Below are 24,906 nucleotides of genomic sequence, written 5' to 3'. Positions count from 1 at the left end.
CGCTAGCGGGACAGGCAAACGCCAGAGTACTAAACTGTAAACCAATCAAAACGTGTACAATCTCTGCTGATCACTATTTTATTTAACTAGGCAAGTCAGTTAAGAACAAATTCTTATTTACAATGAAGGCCAAACCCGGACGACGCTGGGCCAATTGTGCGCCGCCCTATGGGACTCCCAATCACAGCCAGATGTGACACATACTGGAATCGAACCAGGGACTATAGTGATGCCTCTTGCACTGAGATGCCTTAGCCTGCGGCTCCACTCAGTTATCCGTATCTAAGGTAGTAGACAGCTGGTGACATCTGACAAACTGCTATCAGTCTTATTTGTAATCCACTATTTAGTTATAGAAACGTGACACCATTAACGCAAGCTGTAAAATGACTCCCAACTTAGGACACAGCAAGCTTAGTAATGTAGCTAGCTAGTTACAAGTAGATCTGTTGCTAGCTAGCATGTCATTCTGGCACAAAGAGCGTTTTAACCGTGTCCAAAAAGGGACCTCGAGTCACACCACCAGCTACTTTGGCCACCAAATTTGTTGAGCAGCAAGACCATTTCAATAATGGTGAGGGACATCAAGCTGGCAAAATTATTCTCTATCATTCTAGATTGCCACACTGAACAGTTGTCAGTTGTGATTATAATTGTGTCACTGAAGGAGGAGCCACACATAAAGGAACATTTTATGGAGTCCAACATTTGGCATCCCTGATTCTCAAAAGACTAGAGGAGCTAAACATTCCTTTTGAGGACTGCAGAGGACAGTCTTATGATAATGGGGCTAAAAACAAAGATGTCCAAGCCAGACTTCTGGAAATGAATCCAAGAGCTCTATTTGTGCCATGTGGGGCTCACACATTGAACCTGGTTGTGGCTGATGCTGCCAAAAGTTCTGTCGATGCTACAGGTTACTTTGGCATCTTACACAAACTGTACACCATGTTCTCAGCCTCCACCTAGTGATAGGCCATCCTGAAAAAACAGGTGAACATTACTTTGAAGATGTAGACTGAGACAAGGTGGGAGAGTAAAGTTAAGTGTCGAGCCACTGAGGTATCAGGCAGCAGCGGTGAGAGAGGCACTGATTGAGGTGAGGGATCAAACCAAAGACCCTGTGGTAAAGTTTGAGGCCCAGTCCTTGTCAGAGGTGGGATCATACCGCTTCAGCATCTGTACAGGTGTGGTATGACATCTTGAGCCAGATCCAACATGTGATCAAGCTGATGCCGTCTCCCAGTATGCATGTGGATGTTGCAGTCAGTCTTTGCAGAAAGACAGAGAGAGGTCTCAGCAACTACAGGGTAACAGGCTTTATGACGACACAAACGTCAGCCAAGGATATTTGCGAGGATATGAATGTAGAGGCCGTTCTACAACAAAAAAAGATTGAGGTCCACAAAGCGGCATATTTCATACGAATCATTTGATGAGCCTTTGAGTGATGCCCTGAAGAATCTGGAGGTTGTTGATGCTGCAACCTCAGCCCCTCAGGAAAGATTTTCCACATTGAAAAATGTGGGAGAGAAGTTGAGTGCTGTCAACCTTCCAAAGTCTCTCCAATGAGGAGCTGACAGAACAATGTGAGGCCCTTAGTATGACACTACACTATAAATAACACTCAGACTTAGATGGCAGAGAGCTTGCACAGGAACTGAAGAACTTGTTTGACTTGCCATTGAAGACCATGACCTTACTTGAGCTGCTGATATTATTACATGAAAGGGAGCTCTCAGAAATGTATCCAAATTTGTGGACTGCTCTCAGAATTTGTCTTACTCTTCCAGTGACCATAGCTGAAGCAGAGAGGAGCTTTTCAAAGCTGAAGCTCATCAAATCCAACCTGAGGTCCACCATGTCACAGGAACACTTTAGTGGCCTTACTGTCGTCAGTATTAACCATGCAATTGCTGGGCAGATTTCTTAAGATGTAATTGATGACTTTGCATCAAGGCAAGAAAGGTCAGGGTTTAGATGGCAGTTGTGCAATTTAGTTTGTATCAGGTAGGAAGGGAAGACCCAGATGCAGACAATGTCAAATTAACAATGGTTTAATAATCCAACAGGGGCAGGAAAAAGACAGGTCAAGGCAGGTAGGGGGTCAGTAAACCAGAGGTGGGGTAACGGTACTGGGCGGCAGGCAGGCTCAGGGTAGGCAGAGTGGTCAGGCAGGCGGGCTCAGAGTCAGGACAGGCATGGGTCAAAACCAGGAGGGTGAGAAAAAGAGAGACTGGGAAAAGCAGGAGCTGAGACACACAAACGCTGGTTGGCTTGACAAACAAGACAAACTTGCAACAGACAAACAGAGAACACAGGTATAAATACACAGGGGATAATGGGGAAGATGGGTGACAACTGGAGGGGGGTGGAGACAATCACAAAGACAGGTGAAACAGATCAGGGTGTGACAGTTTGTGTTTCTTGTTTGAAGTGTAATAATCAGGTTCTATTTGTGTATTTGTGTGATATAGGATTTGTGCAATTTAGTTTTATTTATGTGTTTTTTGTTAGCAATAGGGTAGGGTAATAGTGTAATTATTAATATATATTTTTTTATTTAACCTTTTTAACTAGCAATAGGGTAATAGTGTAATAATTAAATTATCTTTTTTATTTGTATTTATATACTACAATTTGTTTCTATTTGACTTTGTTACTTTTTGATATTTATGAGTCTTATTTTTGTATATATTTTTATATTTATATAGTTTTAAATGTTATGATTATTTAGCTTTTGGTGCTTATGGAAAATTTCAGGGATCTTTTATTTCAGCTCAAGAAACATGGGACCAACATTTCACATGTTGCGTTTATATTTTTGTTCAGTGTATATAGGAAAGACACCAAGAGACGACAAAAATACTATTTACACACTTCATATATTCATATTCTTATTTATAGTACAGTTAAGTTAGATCTTTACAAAGAGAGGGGCTGTAATACAATATGTTTTTTATCAGTTTTCTTTTAGCTAAACTTGCTTTTTGCCTAAGTAACCTCTGGTGGCAGAGCATTCCATGATGACATGGCTCTACACATAACTGAGCGACACATGAAATCTGTTTTTGGTTTGGGTACTCTGAAGAAACCCATAGTGGCATGTCTCGTGGGGTATGTACAGTATGTCTGTTCGACGTGTATGCAAATAGATTATACGCAGTGCTTAATTTGTAAATCGTGAGGTCCCGGAACACATAGTGAGGGTGAGGGGGGGGATCCGGGGGGGGGGGGGGGAATCCGGGTGGCTCTGAGGTACACATTGAGCAAAAAATGAGGAGGCAACTTCATTTAATACTGATCGCTTTTATTAGAAGGTCTACGGTGCGAACAGTGAAATAATGAAAAAATCATGCCGCGAGAGGTACCGGATCTGGGCAAATAGGTACCAGAACAAACAAAGTCAAATCTGAGAGGTGCTGGGCTCAAATTAAGCACTGATTCTACGAGTGGTTAGGCATATTCAATACAAAAATGTTTCTTAAAAAGACTAGAAGAGAGGTAATTTCTCCACAACCCTGACAGACTATCATGCGTGTTGTTGATGTTAGTTCTGTGTGGGTGCAGTTAAGAGCAAGGCTTGATGCTTTCTTTTGAGCAAGCTGCAGCTTTGTTAGGTCTTTCTTTGCTGATCCTGACCATGTTACTGGACTGTAATCAAGATGGGACAAGATCAGAGCCTGAACAACTAGTACAGTTGATCTTTGTGTCAAAAACGCAGAACATGTTTTTATAACAGACACCTCTCCCCATCTTCACAATAACTTTGTAAATATGACTAGAGCATGAAAGCTGATCAACCAGGGTGGCATCCCTAGAGAGGATGGGGTACTGTCACACCCTGATCTGTTTCACCTGTCCTTGTGCTTGTCTCCACCCCCCTCCAGGTGTCACCCATCTTCCCCACTTATCCTCTGGGTATTTATACCTGTGTTTTCTGTCTGTCTGCACCAGTTCGTCTTGTTTGTCATGCTTACTAGTGTGCGGCCTATCAGCGCCTGTCTTTTCCCAGCCGCTCTTTTTCTTGTCCTCCTGGTTTTTGACCTTTGCCTGTCCCTGCTTGACCTTTGCCCGTTCCTGAGCCTGCCTGCCATCCTGTACCTTTGCTCCACCTCTGAGGTTCGTCACATGCGACGAATACAATAGGTGTAGACCTTATGTGATATGTTTACTTACAAGCCCTTAAACAACAATGCAGTTCAAGAAATAGTTCAATAAAATATTTACTAAATAAACTAAAGTCAAAAATGTTTTTTAAATCAATCAAAAAGTAACACAAGAAATGTACATTACAATAACAAGGCTATATACAGGGGGTACCAGTACCAAGTCAATGGACGGGGGCACAGGTTAGTCGAGCTCATTTGTAAAGTGACTATGCATAGATAATGAACAGCGAGTAGCAGCAGTGTAAAAACAAAGGGGGTGGGAGGCGGTCAATGTAAATAGTCTGGGTGACCATTTGATTAGTTTAGCTGCTAAGCAGTCTTATGGCTTGGGGGTAGAAGCTGTTAAGGAGCCTTTTGGACCTAGACTTTGCTCTAGTACCGCTTGCCGTGTGGTAGCAGAGAGAACAGCCTATGACTGGAGTCTTTAACAATTTTCTGGGCCTTCTTCTGACACCGCCTAGTATATAGGTCCTGGATGTCAGGAAGGCCCCAGTGATTTACTGGGCTGTATGCACTACCCTCTGTAGTGCCTTATGGTCAGATGCCATAACAGGCGGTGATGCAACCAGTCAGGATGCTCTCAATGGTGCAGCTGTATAACTATTTGAGGATTTGGGGACCCATGACAAATCTTTTTCAGACTCCTGAGGGGGGAAAGGTGTTGTCGTGCCCTCTTCACACCTATCTTGGTGTGTTTGGACTATGATAGTTTGTTGGTGATGTGGACACCAAGGAATATGAAACTCTCGACCAGCTCCACTTCAGTCCCGTCGATGTTAATGGGGGCTTGTTCAGCCCTCCTTTTCCTATAGTCCACGATCAGTTCCTTTGTCTTGCTGACATTGACAGAGAGGTTGTTGTCCTGGCACCACACTGCCAGGTCTCTGACCTCCTCCCTATAGGCTGTCATGTCGGTGATCGGGCCTTTCACTGTTGTGTCGTCAGCAAACTTAATGATGGTGTTGGGGTCGTGCTTGGCTACGCAGTCGTGGGTGAACAGGGAGTACAGGAAGGGACTGAGCATGCACCCGAAGGGCCCCAGTGTTGAGGATCAGCATGGCAGACGTGTTGTTACCTACTCTTACCACTTGGGGGCAGCCCGTCAGGAAGTCCAGGATCCAGTTGCAGAGGGAGGTGTTTAGTCTCAGAGTCCTTAGCTTAGTGATGAGCTTCATGAGCCCTATGGTGTTGAACGCTGAGCTGTAGTCAATGAACAGCATTCTCACATAGGTGTTCCTTTTGTCCAGGTGGGAAAGGGCAGTGTGGAGTGCGATTGAGATTGCATCATCTGTGTATCTGTTGAGACGGTATGCAAATTGGAGTGGGTCTACGGTGTCCGGGAGGATGCTGTTGATGTGAGCCATGACCAGCCTTTCAAAGCACTTCATGGCTACCGACGTGAGTGCCACAGGGTGGTAATCATTTAGGCAGGTTACCTTCACTTCCTTGGGCACAGGGACTATGGGTGGTCTGCTTGAAACATGTAGGTATTACAAACTCGGTCAGGGAGAGGTTGAAAATGTCAGTGAAGACTCTTGACAGTTGGTCCGCGTATGCTTTGAGTACACGTCCCGGTAATCCATTTGCCCCAGGTGCTTTGTGAATGTTGACCTGTTTAAAGGTTTTGTTCACATCGGCCACCGAGAGCATTATCACACAGTCATAAAATACATTTAGCTCGTCTGGTAGGCTCGCATCACTGGGCAGCTCGCGTCTGGGTTTCCCTTTGTAGTCCGTAATAGTTTTCAATCCCTTCCACATCCGACGAGCGTCAGTCGGTGTAGTAGGATTCAATCTTAGTCCTGTATTGATGCTTGGCTTGTTTGATGGTTCGTCTGAGGGCATAGCGGGATTTCTTATTAGCGTCTGGATTAGTCTCCCGCTCCTTGAAAGCGGCAGCGCTAGCCTTTAGTTCGATGCAGATGTTGCCTGTAATCTATGTCTTCTGGTTGGGATATGTACGTACAGTCACTGTGGGGACAACGTCGGCGATGCACTTATTGATGTAGCCGATGACTGAGGTGGTGTACTCCTGATGAATCCCGGAACATATTCCAGTCTGTGCTAGCAAAACAGTCCTGTAGTGTAGCATCCGTTTCATCTGACCACTTCCGTATTGAGCGAGTCACTGGTACTTCCTGCTTTAGTTTTTGCTTGTAAGCAGGAATCAGGAGGATAGAATTATGGACAGATTTTCCAAATGGAGGGCGGGGGAGAGCTTTGTATGCATCTCTTTGTGTGGAGTAAAGGTGGTCTAGGATTTTTTTGTGCCTGGTTGCACATGTGACATGCAGGTAAAAATTTGGTAAAACTGATTTAAGTTTGCCTGCATTAAAGTCCCCGGCCACTAGGAGCGCCGCTTCTGGGTGAACATTTTCTTCTTTGCTTATGGCCTTATAGAGTTGGTTGAGAGCGGTCTTAGTGCCTGCTTCGTTCTGTGGTGGTAAAAAGACAGCTCCGAATAATACAGATGAGAACTCTCTTGGTAGATAGTGTGGTCTACAGCTTATCATAAGGTACTCTACCCAGGTCAGCAATACCTCAAGACTTATTTAATATTAGACATCGCGCACCAGCTGTTATTGAAAAAAAGACACACACCCCCACTCCTCGTCTTACCAGAGGTAGCGTCTCTGTTCTGTCAGTGCATGGAAAATCCCGCTAGCTCTATATTGTCCGTATCTGCGGTCAGCCACGTCTCAGTGAAACATAAAATGTTACAGTTTTTAATGTCCCGTGGTAGGATATTCTTAATCGTAGGTCATCAATTTTATTTTCCAAATATTGCACGTTAGCAAGAAGAACAGATGGCCGTGGGAGTTTACTCACTCGCCTACGGATTCTCAGAAGGCTGCCCGATCTGCAGCCCCTTTTCCGGCATCTTTTCTTCACACAAAAGGCGTGGATCTGGGCCTGTTCCAGTGAAAGCAGGATATCCTTCTAGTCAGACTCGTTAAAGGAAAAGGTTTTATCCGGTCCGCGGTGAGTAATCGCTTTTCTGATGTGCATAAGTTATTTTCGGTCATAAGCAACATTATGTACACAATAAGTAAAAAAATAAGTTACTCAACAACAAAAAAACAATAGCACATTTAGTTGGGAGAACGAAAAACGTCAGCTATGTTGTTCGGTCGTCATCTTGTTCCAAGATCATACACATTACACACACACACACACACTTTTACACTCATAACTTGCTGCTGCTACTTTGTTCGTTATTTTACTCGTATTATTATTATCTGTCCTGTCTTTAACCTAACTTCATGTACATATCTACCTCAAACACCTCGTACCTCTGCACATTGATCTGGTACTCCCTGTATATAGCTCCACATTGATCTGGTACTGGTACTCCCTGTATATAGCTCCACATTGATCTGGAACTCCCTGTATATAGCTCCATCCTTGTGTATTTTATTCCTCTTGTGTTACTATTTTATTTTGTATTATTATTTTAAAACGCTGCATTGTTAGGAAGTGCTGGTAAGCAAGCATTTCACGGTAAAGTCTATACCAGTTGTCATCGGCGCATGTGACAAGATTTGATTTGTTAATGTGCGTTTCTGCCATCTCATTGGCTAGAATGGTCCCACACAATCTCGCCTACTTGTATTTATTTATTTTACAAAATACTCAGCGATCAACAACTTATATCCCTACATCAAACATGTCAAACAAAACAAAACACAGGTATAAATAAGAAAATACTAAATATACACAAAAAATATATATTACAACATTTTAGTGCACAAACAAATTTCTAATTAAAATGATTCAGGAAGATGTTATTCTGTTTGTTATTAACTATGGATAATGTCTTAACAAGATGATTAAATTCAATCCAAAATATTAGTAATTTTGGTATAGAATTCTGGAATTTCTGTTTGTGTTTAAAGTATTTGGCAACAAGAATAAAAACATTCACAATCATTTCAATGGTCTTGTTATCATTGCAATAGTAACATATTATATCCTTCATGTCAAAAACATGGGTAGGGTTCAAAAAGCTAAATAAGTATTCTGCAAGGTTTTCCCAGAAATCTATCAAAGATTTACATTTATAGAACAAGTGTGTAAGATTTTCACCTTTTTCGTAATATCATAAACAGTAGTCTTTTACACGTTCAAAATTGCATTTTATATATTAATATGGTTTAAGGGGGCACTTTTGTCATGACGACAAGGTGAAAGTCCTCTACTCAAATGGCACAACAGAATCGTTCAGATTGACCAAAGCACCACATATAACAAGCATCTCGTATAATTGAGGGATGTCTCCTTTCATATCTCGAAAAGGAAAAAGTAGTAGAAGCAGAATCTGATGCTGCTGCAGCATTGCTCATCTTCACAGTGGGAATCCAGTCGACATGGGTGTCTTGATAGAGGTCAGCTGGTGAAAAGCTTCAGGTCACCTATACCATCAGGGCTCTTAATTGTTTGGTTATGTTTAATTCATTCACGTGTTTTAGTGTCATATAAATATTGAATATATTGTTTGTCTTGAACAACCAATAGTCAACACATCAGGTTGTCCTATCCCATTGAGACTTTTGTCGTATTATGTAATGTCCATACATTTTCCCTCCTCCTATGAATAAATTTAAACAAATTATCATTGGGTTATCATATGAATAAATGAATATATTATAACCACTGGATTTAAAAAAAAAAGCTCTTGACGGGCAAAATGGTTATTTGCTTTTGTGACGTTCTTGAGTCTTATCTTGGTGTCACCAATGGTGTTTTATGATTGCGGGGAATCTGTAAACATGTTTTTTCGTTGTCTTTCCTGCCTTGTTAAAGCAGGCAAATACTCAAAATGACCTTGGTGATGAATCAACTAGTTTTAGGCACTGTTACCATGCAGTTTGGCGTAGCCACTCTGCTGTTGTTGTCGAAGAATTAATGCGGTGGTCTTCCAACATGGCAGCCGGGAGGCGTTGTACGTCAACTCCTCTATTGTTAGAATGGCCACTCGACTATCTTGTCAATATTATAGAACGTCTTTGGTGGTACACACGGGCCGTTACGTGGTCGGCGATGATTGGTTCAATACGTATGCCTTGTGTACCGGAAGTAAATGTTGAGAACTGATGTGTATTGGGAATTATTTCAGCCCACGGTGTGAAAGAAGATGGACACACTACATAAACTAAAACAATTTGACGCCTATCCGAAAACTCTTGAGGATTTCCGAATTAAAACATGCGGCGGAGCTACGGGTGAGTGGTTTTGGGTGGACTTTTGATAGCGCTTAGCTACTTGTAGAACACATTCTGTCCCCAGTAGCTAGCTAGTAGGACTAGGATCACTGTGTTTGGGCTAGCATTCTAGATCTGTCAGACTAGAGAACAGAACATATTACTATGTAGTTTGCAAAAACTCTATGGGATTTGGTGATATTCTGACTTTTTCTTTCCCCTTTTTAAAGTCACCATCATAAGTGGTCTCATCATGTTGATCCTGTTCTTCTCAGAGTTGCAGTATTATCTCACTAAGGAGGTAGGTTAAATACGTGGGTAAGAAGCTAACTCTGTAAGGATCACACTTGTAAACGGAAGGCTATTCTAATGGAGAACTATGACAACAAGGAACTACAACAAAGCCTAGCCAACTTTGCATGCCACAATTATTGTGGTTTGTATACTCTATAACAGTGGTATTCAAACTTTTTCAGCTGATCCCTTTGCAATTAATTTTTTTTTGTAGTCAAAGGTACAGTTAATTGCCACCAGGGCAACTGGGAATGCTCAACATTCCAATGGTGGGCATGGTGCTGAAATGCAATGACTAGCCAAAAGGATCCTACTCAAGTTAATTTCTCTTGGTGCTATGCCGGTGTTGTGCCGAAAATCTCCCCCCTGCCAGGAATGTTTATTGCTTGCTTGCTTGCTTACTTACTTACTTATTCTTACTTACCAAGAAAATGGCCTTGCCGAAATCCCCCCCCCCCCCCCCCTCTATAATTTTGTCACTAGAGTCAAATACTTTCTATAGAACAAACTTCATCAGGATAGGCAACCGAAATTAATAATTCATGTATGTGTGTTATATTAAACGGAGGGAGTAAAATGCAGGCAGGCAAACATTTCAGAACAACTACTAATCGAATAAGACATGGGAGAGATGACGAATTTTGGCAAATATTTATTTATAGACTAATACACCCGATACAAATAGCCAAACCGAAAACTGCAGACATTACTAGTGCCTTCCCCACGACCAAACCGCCATAAAATTAAAATGAAACGCAGCGTAACGTGATCATTGACAGCTGCCTTGAAGGACACAAATGAAACATGCTTTCTGCTACTAAGATCAGTGAAATGTAGGCTAAACTGACAACGGAGTGAAGAGCAGAAATCCCAACTAGCAAGCAAGTCGCAGGAATGAAGAATTAAGTGTGCGGGGGGATTCTGGCAGGGGGACATTTTCGGCACAACACCGGAATGTAGACAGTCAGAGCTCAGCGTGTTAAAGGTCTGGGATAATGTACCTCAATCCAGGATGGAATATGTCGTTGTACATATTCATCCCGAAATGATGAAAGGTGACTGGAGAAGATTGAAATACTGCCAGATTTGAATTAAATTGCCCATTTGCCAGCATGCTAGGCTAGCTAATGCCATAAAAGCCCAGTAGATTCCATTAAAATGGTACACCTAGCATTTGGTTGAGTAACTATCGGAAGTGTTGAATGCAGTTTGTTGCTTTAGTATTACCTGGCCTAGCATTCTGACGAAAACTGATATTTATTTAAAAACTAGCACTATTTCAATCTTCTCGATTCACCTTTAATCATTTCGGGATTTGAGGTATGTTTTCCCAGCCATATAACGTTAACGTTACTGCGCTGGCCTCAGGCTGTCCACATTCCGGCATAGGGCCTTTCCAACTGGAGAGAGAAAATAACGAGTCGAATCCTTTTGGCTAGCCAGTTTGAGGATAATTGGAACATCACTATCATTTTATGTTCTGTTATAATTATTTAGCCATCTATCATAACGTTTACTTAATCTATGAGGCCTGGTAAGCACTTTGGATGCCACTGTTTTATGACTTGCAAAATATGAATGTTGTTCTGCCATCACAGGTCCATCCTGAATTGTTTGTGGACACATCACGAGGAGACAAACTGAAAATCAACATTAATGTGATATTTCCTAACATGCCATGTGCCTGTAAGTAACTTCAGATAAAAGCTAGCATGCATCATCACATTTGACAAACTTACACCTGCACAATTAACCCCTATATGTGCTCGTTTATGTGATATTATAAAACAGTTGCATAAATAGACAAAATGCCTCCGTAAAATCTAAAGTAATCTTTTTGGGGGTTATGCATGAAGCAATATGGTGATTTCACAGTTGACGTATATGACATTTGTAACATCACCGTGACCTTCAGATCTCAGCATTGATGCCATGGATGTTGCTGGAGAGCAGCAGTTGGATGTGGAACACAACCTGTTCAAGCAAAGGCTTGACAAGGATGGCAATCCTGTCACTACAGAGGCAGAGAAGCATGGTAACAATATTGCTAATAGCTTGCTTGTAATTCCGTTCTATTACTTGAAGAGCATTCTACACCATGGAATGCAGCATAGGTTTTCCCTCTTGGGGAAAATAAGATATGAATTGTATTGAATAGTTCATGGTTTCACTGGGTAATGGATATTGTTTTGTCATCTCTCATGTAGATTTGGGACAAGAGGAAGGTGAAATTTTTGACCCTAGTAAGCTAGATCCTGAACGGTGTGAAAGCTGCTATGGAGCAGAGACAGAGGATTTGAAGTGAGTTCCCATGACCGGAATGCCCTCCAGAATGCCTTCCCAGGCTTTACAGATCATACTTCCCATGACCAAAGACAGACAATGAGGTTTCCCTGTCAATATCAGAGCTTAAATCCCTTGCCTGTGAAATTGGACTTGTTAGAAAGAATCCATGAAAGCTTGTACTTATTTGAGCCCTAAACTCTTTTACAGAACATATGCTATCACCACATTAGCTCATCTTTTGTCCAAAATGGGATTGCGATAGTATGTGTTACATTGACATATTGCTTATGCTTTTGCTTTTTTGTAGGTGCTGTAACACCTGCGATGACGTACGGGAAGCCTATCGCAGGCGTGGCTGGGCCTTCAAGAACCCTGACACCATCGAGCAGTGCAAGAGGGAGGGCTTCAGCCAGAAGATGCAGGAGCAGAAGAACGAGGGTTGCCAGATCTATGGCTTTCTTGAGGTCAACAAGGTAACTAGTCTTAGTCTGATGCTTTGGCTAAATTCATAATCAGAAAGGATAGTCAGTACTCACACACTGATTAACACTTCATAAAAGGAATGCGTTTTATTTACCGTAATTTCCGGACTACTAAGCGCACCTGAATATAAGCCGCACCCACTGAATTAAAAAAAATCTATTATTTTGAACATAAATAAGCCGCACATGTCTATAAGCTGCAGGTGCCTACCGGTACATTGAAACAACTGAACTTTACGCAGGCTTTAACGAAACACGGCTTGTAACAAAAATAAATAGGCTTTAACGAAACACGGCTTGTAATGAAAAATTAGCAGTAAGCTTTAGTTGTCTTTTTGCACTGAGTCAATTCCTCACGCTGCTATTTCCAACGTCTTATCGACTCATTAAACCAAGCTCCCGTGCAGCAGCTCTATTTCCTTTTCCAACAGCCAGATCAATCGCCTTCAACTTGAAAGCTGCATCATATGCATTTCTCCGTGTCTTTGCCATGAGGGTGACAAAACGACTACCGTAATCAGAATGAAGTTTGAGAGCGCTCGATTTAATCTAAACAGTAAACAAAAAAAGTTGTTTGACCTTAACCCGTTCGGCATTTTCATTGGTCTAATGAAAGCTTCATGCCGCCAAAAAACTGAGCACGTCACAGAATGTGTTTTTTTTAAAGCGGAAAAAATCCATATATTAGCCGCGTCATTGTTTAAGCCGCAAGGTTCAAAGCTGGGGAAAAAGTTGCGGCTTATAGTCCGGAATTTACGGTAATGGCTGACAATGTTTCGACTTTCAATTGCCTGGCTTTCAAATGGTCAGACGGTGTTGAAAACAACATGATTTGAAATGAATCATCACTTTTTGGGAACAGAATTCTAGATGTGGTTATATAAAATTAGGGATGGAAATGTGCTGCCACTGAGATTTAATATTTTATGAGGTGATTTAATATTTTATGAGGTGCTTTAATACATTCATACACTTTCAATCTGCAAATATTATGTTAATTGTTAGACTTTTTTCTGAACTCTTCAATTTGTCTTTTTTTTATTAGGTGGCAGGAAATTTCCACTTTGCCCCTGGAAAGAGTTTCCAGCAGTCCCATGTTCATGGTAAGACCTGATATCAATTATCTACCTAAGGAAAATAGAAGTTCTGTGCTTTCTGTCAATCCTGTGAATTGCTTAGAGATGACAGGTTCACTGATTTGGGTTGGAATTCTAAAATTGCATACTTTCTACAAGACCAGTCTGTCTCAGACCATATTTAGGTACAGACCCTTTTGTAGTGTAGAGTTTGCCCCCAGTCACTAGACCAGTAAAGACATTTCTAGTGCATCCGTTACTAGTCTTTCCAGTAAAACACTGTAGTAAAACATTTGGTAAATGGTCTTTTTCTCTTTCATAATACCTTTCATTTTCTTGACTTCTTTCCTCCTCCGGATCAATCATTAGTCATTAATTGTATCTTATTTTTTTATTTCATGAAAACATCTGACATTTATATCTTTGTGGCACAGGTGAAGAAAGGTGTCAAACTAAGTAGCTATTTTTTTCCCCCACATATAAATGTAACATTTTGATTGTAGATTGATAGACTCACTTGCTTTATCATTAATGTTGCCTACTAAAAACACCAATATACTTATTTTGCATTGACACTTACTCTCTATTTGAAAATTAAATAATGTGAAATGTATAAATTTGTTTGCAATTAATTTTTTGCAATCAGTTTGCCAATGGATTTTTTAAATTCAATTGGTGTAATCTTGATGAGCTTCTTGACAAAAGTTACTACAATGTCACTGATGTAACCTTTGTTACTGTGAATACAGGCCAAATTCATTTAAAAGTATATATTTGTGATTGAAGAAAAATGGAAGGTACTGTTTTCATTTGATTTACCTTAAGAATTTCTCAAGAATTGCTGATAAAGTAACATGGTACATAACCAGATGAAGTTGTAAACCCTAATTACTACTCTCTCAACTTGCTTCGAGGCATTGAAAGGTGTCCTTTGTCATTATGAACAACGTGTATCGAAAGCTTGGAGCAAATGCTTCACCAGCTTAAAGCTGCTTTAATTTTCTATTTTATTCGGTAGACTAGTACAACTCTGTCTGGTTTTTGCCTTTAAGCAGACAATCTCCTTGTGATAAGAATTTGGCCATATATGAAATACCAAATGTGATGAACCCCCTTCACAGGCTTATTGCCTTTTAGGACTGGCTTTTTCTGTGTAGCCCAACATGCGTCATATAGTGACTCTTCTCTCTTCTTTCTGCAGTGCACGCTGTGGAAAGTAAGTCCATCTTTTTGTAGCTTTTATTTTTGTAGTAAACATCACCCCCTTAGCCTGGTCCCAGATTGTTTTGTGTTCTTGCCTACTCCATTGCTGTCCTTGTCCAGCCAAAGACCAAGTTTGGCATGACTGTGCCTTTTCTCAATTGGATTTGCTCAACTCCTGCGTCCTCTCTCGCCTCCTTTTGAAAAAAGTCAAAGGAAATCGATAAGGAACGTGGATTAAAAATGAGCTTGTATGAAATTACTCTCTCACGCGTCATCAGGCAAATTAAGTTTACAGGGGTTGAATCCCAAAATGTGTGAAGTGATAAAACATTTAACTAGTTGTGCATGACATTTTATTTGTACAAAGGTATGAGTAGCATATCGTTTTTAAATGTTTGCATGCTTTACTCCTTCGAAAAAATAACTGCTTCAAAGGGGGTGTGGTAGATATCCAAACTCTTCAGGCGAAGGACTCAAGTAAGATACATATTATTCTTCCGTTCATCTACTAACAAATTGACACTCCTCGACCACATCAGTTTCCGGGTCACGGAGGAGAGAGGATGGACTTCTGCTCAAATGAGGAATGGCCGATGAGTTACAAGGAATTGGCATGATGGCACAGACAGACTGACACTCAGGCCACTTCCCCCTCACATCACTGCCTTCTAAATTGTCCAGTCAAATATCAAACCCTGTATTTGAAGAGGTTGTCAGTCAGATTTCACCTGGTTACTTAAAGACAACCAAAGCTGCTTCTAACTGATTTGAAACTGTCCTTTTGAATAACCAGCATATGATTGTTGGTTTGATCTTTAATTGAGGTGGTACAAGCAGTAATCAAGAACACATCGCATTTGAGGGCTGTGTGCTCAACAATAACATATACAGTAACTGATGTTCTATCAGAGCATCACAGCATTACTGACATATTGTCTCATTTTCATTTCAGTTCATGATCTGCAGAGCTTTGGACTAGACAACGTAAGTACTTTTTTTGTTTTTTTTTTATATAAATGTGTCTTTCCAAGGCAGCGTTATCTATACCCCTTTAAGTGGCTATTTGTGTTTCTTGTGTCCTACAGATCAACATGACTCACTTGATCAAGCATCTATCCTTTGGGAGGGACTACCCTGGTATCGTCAATCCTTTGGATGGCACCGATGTTGCAGCACCACAAGGTTAGTAATTATCCCATTGATCATATTCCCCACACCTAACATTTGACTTAGACCTACTACCAGCAATTGAAATCACAGCCGTTATTGACATACTTTGTCCAAGAACTATGGAGAAATTGTGACATGGGAATAAGTTATTACAAAAGTCCCGTTGTGTAATTATAAGTAAGTGCCGTAGAGGTGGTCTCTGCAGCAGATGTCCATCCCAATGGACATGAATGTACCAAACGTGCCTCCGCTCTGCATCATCTTCCCAACTCCTCCCATCAGCTCTCTGCCTCTCATGCCAACCCTGAGGGAAGAAAGAATACAGCATTTGAACAAAATCACATAACACTATGGAGTTCTATTGAACAAACTACAATATGCAATTTGGATGGCTGCAACAAAGTCTTATCAAAACTGATATAGTAAAGAAATCGGTGATGCCCAAGTACAGACTATGACATTCTTATGACATGTCTTCCATTTCAGTGTAGGCCAACTTGTGAAAGGTAAGTAGTTAACTTAGCTAGCTTACCTTATACAGGAAAATGTTCCAAACATGACACCAGCTGCCATCCCAACTGCAAAGCCCTTCATGAATCCCATTTAAAACGTCTCAGTAAAGCCACAGTTTCTAAAGCCAGAGGCGCAACATCGAGAGACTTCCGGGAACGTTTGCGAAACAGACCAGGCTGGGGTTTGGGGTTTGAGAAGTCAATGGGTGTTTCTCAATATGCATACTACCGTGCTCCACACTCTCATGCTCCGAGTGCATTCTCTTGAGTACGTTCTTGTGAGGACGAGTGTGTGGAGAATACATAACTATATTTGAGAAGCACTCTCTCCCCCTACTGTATTACCTCACGCTTGACCTCCTCATTTACTGAACCTTCTTCCAGCCAGGACAATGGCAACAATAGACGAAACAAGATATACACAAATCAAACATTTTACTTCATGATTATCAGCTAGGTATGTGAATCGTAATAATCTGCTTTTATGGTACACAAGTTTAAGCGACAAACTAAGCTAGCGGAGTTAGCTAGCAACGTTATTTGCACAAGTAATACAGACCTCTGACACCGAAAACAGATTTTGATATGTAGCTAACTAATGTGTTGCGAATTGTTGTGCATGGCTGCATGCAGACTTTTAAAACTTTGTCCACCTTTTATCTCAAGCCTCTGTTTACCCGGCTGCTAGCTAGCTGCGTTTTGGCTGGCTAACTGGTTAGCATGTCACCTTGGTCTGGCCTTGAAGACCTGTGTGTGTGTACAATTATTTTATTTAGTATATTTTTTTGCAGGAACATATATATTTTTTTATTTAACTAGGGAGGTCTTAAGAACAAATTCATATTTAAAATGACTGCCAAACCCGGACGACACTGGGCCAATTGTGCGCTGCCCAATGGGACTCCCAATCACGGCCGGATGTGATACAGCCTGGATTCGAACCAGGGGCCTCTTGCACTGAGATGCAGTGCCTTAGACCGCTGAGCCATACATACAAGAAGTATACAAACAGACAATGATAACATTAATATTTAATTAATATAACATAATTACAGATTATACGAAGCCCGTAAGACACAAATATTGATTGTTTTAACAGCTTTCTGATGGGAAGTAGAACAGTCTTAATGTACTGCTCGAACTCCTTAGAGAAAACATGGAAGAGTTTTTAATTTTTTTATTATTAATTAGTGGATTTACATTTATGAATTACATTTTGCCATTAGCACAATTTAGATTTAAGATGTATAATTGTTTTTCTTTTTCCTTATTATAGTTAAGGAAACCGAGCAGCACATTCTCCCATAACAAACAAAAGTCATCAAGAATATTAACAATTATAAAACTATAAATATCTTTCCATAATTTCTTTACATGTAGACAATGCCAAAATAAATGCTAAACTCTTTCTGGATGTTCAACACAAAGTACAGTTAATGTATTTTTGGAGTTTCTTCAGGTAATAATTCTGAGAGGCCTCTGACTTTAACAAGCAGGTATTTGTGTGGCAATAACCAGACTTTTTTTCCCAACAGATATTATTGACAAATGTATTCCAGTAAGTTGTGACAAGGTATTGATACAAAATCCCTTTGAAATAAAGATAGATCTGTTGTTCTGAGGGAGCAAGGAGAAACAAATGTTTACTTTTGTAGAGTCACCCTCGCTTAATCCAGTTATCTCAAGAAGGCGAGGTCTGGTTACACCTCTAAACAACATGAGTTACAGATGGAATAGTATCATACTATGGCGAACTCTAAGTGTAACAGGGATATTGTAACGAGAATTTTTTGTTGTTGATATATCTGTATCTTCTCATAATTGAGTAACAATCCTTCTGCATTAAAAAGTTGACTCACCAGCAAGATATGATTATTAAACCAGTTCTTAAAATAGACTTGTTTCTATACAAAATAGCCTTATTGTTCCAAATGAAATGTCTACGCATGGTCATTAATATATTAATGACCACGCTAAGAATACTTGACATACCCACAGAGTTGTATTGTCTTTGACATGGTTTATAGTGAAATGTGGGTTTTATCAGCATAGTGCCTATGTATCAGTCACTTGAAGACAACCTTTTCTTTTTCGATGATACTTGAAATGCTTTTCTAGCAGGCAGCCATTACTTGAAATCGACAGTTGGCTGAGGGGGTGTGTAGCCAGCTAATTATGTGATGTTAAAGCTATAGCACCTGCTTGTGTTCATGCAGAGTGGAATGTTGCATTTGTCAAGACTACATGTGCTCGGCCTCAGCAAATGATAGAAAAATCGATTTGTTTTATTCCAGCTTCCATGATGTATCAGTACTTTGTGAAGATTGTCCCAACCATCTACGTGAAATGGGATGGAGAGGTGAGTATATGTTGGACATGACAGCAGTGAAATGTAGGTATTTCACAGAGTTAATCTTATCACTATCAGATTTAATTAAGTTAATTTAATATTTCCCTTTGCGTGACTGTATTTTTACATGTACTTGGGCATCAAACAAGGACATTGTTGTATTACTTGTCTTACAGGTGGTTAAAACAAACCAATTCTCTGTAACGCGACATGAGAAAGTAGCCAATGGGCTGATCGGAGACCAGGGCCTACCTGGTGTGTTTGTATTATATGAACTCTCCCCTATGATGGTCAAGTTCACAGAGAAACAGCGGTAGGTAGCTTCAAACATTATTTTGTGTATATATAGTGTATGTGGACACCGTAACATTTGTGGATTCAGCTATTTCAGCCACACCCGTTGCTGACAGGTGTATAAAATCGAGCACACAACCATACAATCTCTGTAGACGAACATTGGCAGTAGAATGGCCTTACTGAAGAGCTCAGTGACTTTCAATGTAGCACTGTCAAAGGATGCCACCTTGCCAACAAGTCAGTTTGTCAAATGTCTGCCCTGCTAGAGCTGGAAACGTCTAGGAGCAACAACTGCTCAGCTGCGAAGTGGTAGGCCACACAAGCTCACAGAACGGGACCGCCGATTGCTGAAGCACGTAGCGTGTAAAAATCGTCTTGTCTTCGGTTGCAACACTCAATACCGAGCCTCTGGAAGGAATGTCAGCAGAAGAACTGTTCATCGGGAGCTTCGTGAAATGGGTTTCCATGGCCGAGCAGCTGCGCACACAAGCCTGAGATCACCATTTGCAATGCCAAGCGTTGGCTGGAGTGGTGTAAAGCCCACCGCCATTGGACTCTGGAGCAGTGGAAACTCGTTTTCTGGAGTGATGAATCGTACTTCGCCACCTGGCAGTCCGACGATTCTGGGTTTGGCGGATGCCAGGAGAACGCTACCTGCCCGACTGCATAGTGCCAACTGTAAAGTTTAGTGGAGGAGGAATAATGGTCTGGGGCTGTTTTTCACGTGCTAGGCCCCTTAGTTCCAGTGAAGGAAAATCTTAACTGTACAGCATACAATGACATTCTAGACGATTCTGTGCTTCCAACTTTGTGGCAACAGTTTGGGGGAAAGCCCTTTCCTGTTTCAGCATGGCAATGCACAAAGTGGGGTCCATACAGAAATGGGTTGTCGATCATTGTGGAAAAACTTGACTGGCCTGCACAGCAGCCTGACCTCAACACCATCGGGCACCTTTGGGATGGATTGGAATGCCAACTGCGATCCAGGTCTAATCGCCCAACATCAGTGCGGACCTCACTAATGGTCTTGTGGCTGAATGGAAGCAAGTCCCCGCATCAATGTTCCAACACCTAGTGGAAAGCCTTCCCAGAAGGCTGTTATAGCAGCAAAGGGTGGACCAACTCCATATTAATGCCTGTGATTTTGGAATGAGATGTTCATCGAGCTGGTGTCCACATAATTTTGGTCGTGCATGACCACTAATGGAAAATCCGTGTAGCCAATGTAAATGGTAAGCTGTGTTACATCAAACATGTTTTTTGCTCTTTTTTTTCAGGTCATTCACTCATTTTCTTACAGGAGTGTGTGCCATTGTAGGAGGTGTATTTACAGGTGGGCATCTCTGCAATCCCATATTTCAAATGCAGCACACATGGCAAACATGTCACTCAATACATCTTTAATAGAATTGTAATATTGCTTTTAATTAGTGATGGCTATCTTAGTTTGAAGGTAGTGTATACTATGCAGTACTGGAGGTACAGTGCTGTGCGAATGTGTTCACCCCCCCCCTTGGCATTTTTCCTATTTTGTTGCCTTATAACCTGGAGTTAAAATATTATTTTTTTGGGGGGGGGGGGTAGGGGGGGGTGTCGTTTGATTTACACAACATGCCTACTACTTTGAAGATGCAAAATATTTTTTTTTGTGAAACAAATAAGACAAACTGAACTTCGGCATGCATAACTACCCCCCCCCCCCCAAGTATTCACTTAGGGGGGGGGGGGGGGGGGGGGTGAGCCACCTTTTGTAGCAATTACAGCTGCAAGTCTTTTGGGGTATGTCTCTCTATAAGCTTGGCACATCTAGCCACTGGGATTTTTGCCCATTATTCAAGGCAAAACTGCTCTAGTTCCTACAAGTTGGATGGGTTCCGCTGGTATACAGCAATCTTTAAATCATACCACAGATTCTCAATTGGATTGAGGTCTGGGCTTTGACTAGGCCATTCCAACTTTTAAATGTTTCCCCTTAAACCACTCGAGTGTTGCTTTAACAGTATGCTTAGGGTCATTGTCTTGCTGGAAGGTGAACCTCCTTCCCAGTCTCAAATCTCTGAAAGACTAAACAGGTTTCCCTCAAGAATTTCCCTGTATTTAGCACTATCCATCATTCTTTCAATTCTGACCAGTTTCCCAGTCCCAGCCGATGGAAAAACATCCCCACAGCATGATGCTGCCACCATGCTTCCCTGTGGGGATGGTGTTCTCGGGGTGATGAGGTGTTGGGTTTGCGCCAGACACAGCTTTTTCCTTGATGGCCAAAAAGCTCAATTGTAGTCTCATCTGACCAGAGTACCTTCTTCCAAATGTTTGGGGAGTCTCCCACACGCCTTTTGGCAAACACCAAATGTGTTTTCTTATTTATTGTCTTTTAGCAATGTTTTTTTTCAGGCCACTCTTCTATAAAGCCCAGCTCTGGAGTGTATGGCTTAGTGGTCCTATGGACAGATACTCCAAACCCTGAAGGAGCTGCAAAGCTCCACAGCGGAGATATCTTTGGTCTGTTTGTTGCCTCTGATAAACGCCGTCCTTGCCTGGTCCGTGACTTTTGGTGGGAGGCCCTCTCTTGGCAGGTTTGTTGTGGTGCCGTATTCTTTCAATTTTTTAATAATGGATTTAATGGTGCTCTGTTGGATGTTCAAACATTCAGATTTTTTTTTTTATAACCCAACCCCAATCTGTACTTCAACTTTGTCCCTGACCTGTTTGGAGAGCTCCTTGGTCTTCATGGTGCTGCTTGCTTGGTGGTGCCCCTTGCTTAGTGGTGTTGCAGACTCTGGGGGGGGGGCCTTTCAGAATGTGTGTTTTTTAATTTTATTTATTTATTGCACACAGGTGGATTTTTATTTAATTAATTATGTGACTTCTGAAGGTAATTGGTTGCACCAGATCTTATTTAGGGGCTTCATAGCAAAGGGGGTGAATACATATGCACACACCACTTTTCTTTTATAAAAAAATTACTTCACCAATTTGGACTATTTTGTGTACGTCCATTACATGAAATAAAAATTTTAAAAAATTAAATAAAAAAAAAAACATTTTAATTACAGGTTGTAATGCAACAAAATAGGAAAAACGCCAAGGGGGGTGAAATACTTTTGCAAGGCATTGTAGTACAGTTTGTTGGAATGAACCATATGGACAGTGGTGCTACTATATTTGTCAGATTAGTCATGTTATTTGCTTTATCTTGTATTTTTTTCTCCAGTGGCTGGACTAATTGATTCATTGATATACCACTCGGCAAAAGCCATCCAGAAGAAGATTGAACTGGGCAAGGCATCTTAGTGGAGTGTTTGGCACAAGAGCAAACCAGACTGTTCATCAGCCTCCAGAAGGGCCTATCTGTAAAAGGGAAGTGACTACAAACTGACGCTAACTAACATGGCAATAATCAAAAATCAGAATAATCTCCCTCAATATGGAAAGGACATTTGACCGCTAAGTCTCCCATTAGTTTTTTTTGTTTTTACATCCCTTATCCATACAAAGATTGAAAGATCGATTCACTGGCCAGAAGAGGGACTTAACAGATGTTTTTGATCACATTTGATTCATCCCCAGTCCTAGCACATTGTATATCTAACAGTTGGTTCCCATATACATGTAATAAATATAAACACAACATGGAACAATTTCAAAGATTGTACTGAGTTACAGTACATATAAGGAAAAAAGTTAATAGAAATAAATTCATTAGGCGCTAATCTGGATTTCACATGACTGGGAATACTGATATGCATCTGGTCAGAGACCTTAAAAAAAGGTAGGGGCGTGGATCAGAAAACCAGTCAGTATATGGTGTGACCACCATTTGCCTCATGCAGAGCGACATCTCCTTCGCATAGAGTTGATCAAGCTGTTGATTGCAGTCTGGAACATTCTCACTCTTCAATGGCTATGCAAAGTTACTGGATATTGGCAGGAACTGGAACACGGTGTCTTAAATGTTGATCCAGGGCATCCCAAACATGCACAACAGGTGACATGTCTGAGTGCAGGCCATGGAAGAACTGGGACATGTTCAGCATCCAGGAATTGTGTACAGATCCTTGTGACATGGGGCTGTGCATTATCATGCTGAAGCATGAGATGAATGGCATGACAATGGACCTCAGGATCTTGTCATGACATTCAACTTGCCATCGGTGAGAAAAAATAAGAAACCTACGCACTGTTCTTGCTAGTATCACTGCTCTTTATTAAGCTTTATGTATCAGCCTCAAGGTCTTCATCAGAGCTTTAAAATGCAGTTGTGTTGTCTGTAGCTTATGCCTGCCTATACCATAACCCCACCACCACCATGGGGCACTCAGCAAATGACTCACCCACATAGCGCCATACACGCTGTCTGCCACCTGCCCGGTATAGTTGAAGTCGGGATTCATCCATGAAGAGCACACTTCTCCAGCGTGCCAGTGGCCACTGAAGTCAGTTACAACACCAAACTGCAGTCAGGTCAAGACCCTGGTGAGGATGACATGCATGCAGATGCGCATCCCTGAGACGGTTTTGGACAGTGTGCAGAAATTCTTCGGTTGTGCAAACCCACAGTTTCATCAGCTGTCTGGGTGGCTGGGTCTCAGTGTTGAGGATCAGCAGGGTGGAGATGTTGTTTCCTACCTTCCTACCTTCACCACCTGGAGGTCCTGGGCTGGTGTGGCTACACGTGGTTTGCGAGGCCGGTCGGATGCACTGCCAAATTCTCTAATACATGAACATTAAATTATTTGGCAACCTCTCTGGTGGACATTCCTGCAGTCAGCATACCAATTGCACACTCCCTCAACTTGAGAGATCTGTGGTATTGTATAATGTAACAAAACTGCACATTTTTAGAGTGGCCTTTCATTTTCCCCAGCACAAGTTGTACCTGTGTAATGATCATGCTGTTTAATCAGCTTCTTGATATGCCACACGTGTCAAGTGGATGGATTATCTTGACAAAGGAGAAATGCTCACAAACAGTGATGTAAACTAAATTTGAGAGTGACGCTTTTTGTGCTTATTTCTGGGATATTGTATTTCAGCTCATGAAACATGGGACCAACACTTTACATGTTGAGCTTATTTTTGTTCAGTATATACCTTTTTGCCATTCTCATCTACCCTAAACGTACTGTTGTGGACATGTTTATCCCATCCCTTTAATTTCGAATCTCTTCGATCAATCATGGACCCTTCATTTACATAATTATTTGCTATGATATGATACCCGGGCAGGATGAATGTGTTTTTTTTATGTGTGTTCAAGGGTGTATTCATTAGTGCAAAAAGTTTTGCTATAGAACTTTTTTGCAACTGAAACGAAAGTCTTATTTGTTAATCAATTTATGTCCCTCCCAGTTTTGTCTCGTTTGGTTCCTAGTGAATACACCCCAGATTGATGGATTCTCTGACCGTCGTTGAGAGGACTACTTAAGGAGACCAGATGATGCAGTTTATTGTTCTTTTGTTGTGATTGCACATTTTGAGATCCAATTCAGGGGCCTGTGTTGTGTGTGGGGTTGAGGGAAAGTGTGTGTGTGAGCGCATGTGTACAGCCTATTTTGTGTGTATGGGAGAGATGTATTTATATTTTGAGAATCCTCAACGGTTTTTAAAATGACAAAATAAATGTTGAATTTCACCAGCCTGTAATGCAGTGATTTGTGACATTTTGTGTAGTGTCCTCTGTCCAATTCCTGTCCCAGGAACAACTGAGTAAATATACACTACCGTTCAAATGTTTGGGGTCACTTAGAAATGTCCTCGTTTTTTGTTTTTTTTTACAGAAAAGCACGTTTTTTCCATTTAAAATAACATATTGATCAGATAGTGTAGACATTGTTAATGTTGTACATTACTATTGTAACTG

General features: G+C 41.2%; 1 protein-coding gene across 4 annotated transcripts; it reads left to right on the top strand.

Moving 5' to 3' along the window:
* Window positions 1-9,238: 9,238 nt before the first annotated feature.
* On the top strand, window positions 9,239-24,686 carry ergi3 (Endoplasmic reticulum-Golgi intermediate compartment protein 3). 4 transcript variants are annotated; one of them, XM_082967326.1, is made up of 15 exons: window positions 9,239-9,394; window positions 9,604-9,674; window positions 11,266-11,353; window positions 11,583-11,702; window positions 11,875-11,968; window positions 12,261-12,426; window positions 13,481-13,538; window positions 14,713-14,727; window positions 15,667-15,698; window positions 15,800-15,896; window positions 18,691-18,755; window positions 18,923-19,059; window positions 20,321-20,376; window positions 21,438-21,619; window positions 22,258-22,550. In XM_082967326.1, exons 1-15 carry the CDS (start codon window positions 9,307-9,309, stop codon window positions 22,267-22,269), a joined length of 1,281 nt encoding a protein of 426 aa, XP_082823452.1. In that variant the 5' UTR covers window positions 9,239-9,306; the 3' UTR covers window positions 22,270-22,550.
* Window positions 24,687-24,906: the final 220 nt, after the last annotated feature.

Source organism: Salmo salar, chromosome 22 (genome assembly GCF_965601325.2).
Source record: "Salmo salar chromosome 22, fSalSal1, whole genome shotgun sequence".
Taxonomy (NCBI): Eukaryota; Metazoa; Chordata; class Actinopteri; order Salmoniformes; family Salmonidae; genus Salmo; species Salmo salar.
Note: the sequence above shows the minus strand (reverse complement) of the source record. Positions and strands in the feature narration are given on the sequence as shown.

What these genes read in the sequence shown, in the direction of transcription:
- ergi3 (XM_082967326.1), top strand. Translation starts at nt 9,307, where the DNA reads ATGGACACACTACATAAACTAAAACAATTTGACGCCTATCCGAAAACT. An exon ending in TACAGAGGCAGAGAAGCATG is followed by an intron (nt 11,703 to 11,874) that starts GTAACAATATTG and finishes TCTCTCATGTAG; the next exon opens with ATTTGGGACAAGAGGAAGGT. An exon ending in ACGTGAAATGGGATGGAGAG is followed by an intron (nt 18,756 to 18,922) that starts GTGAGTATATGT and finishes CTTGTCTTACAG; the next exon opens with GTGGTTAAAACAAACCAATT.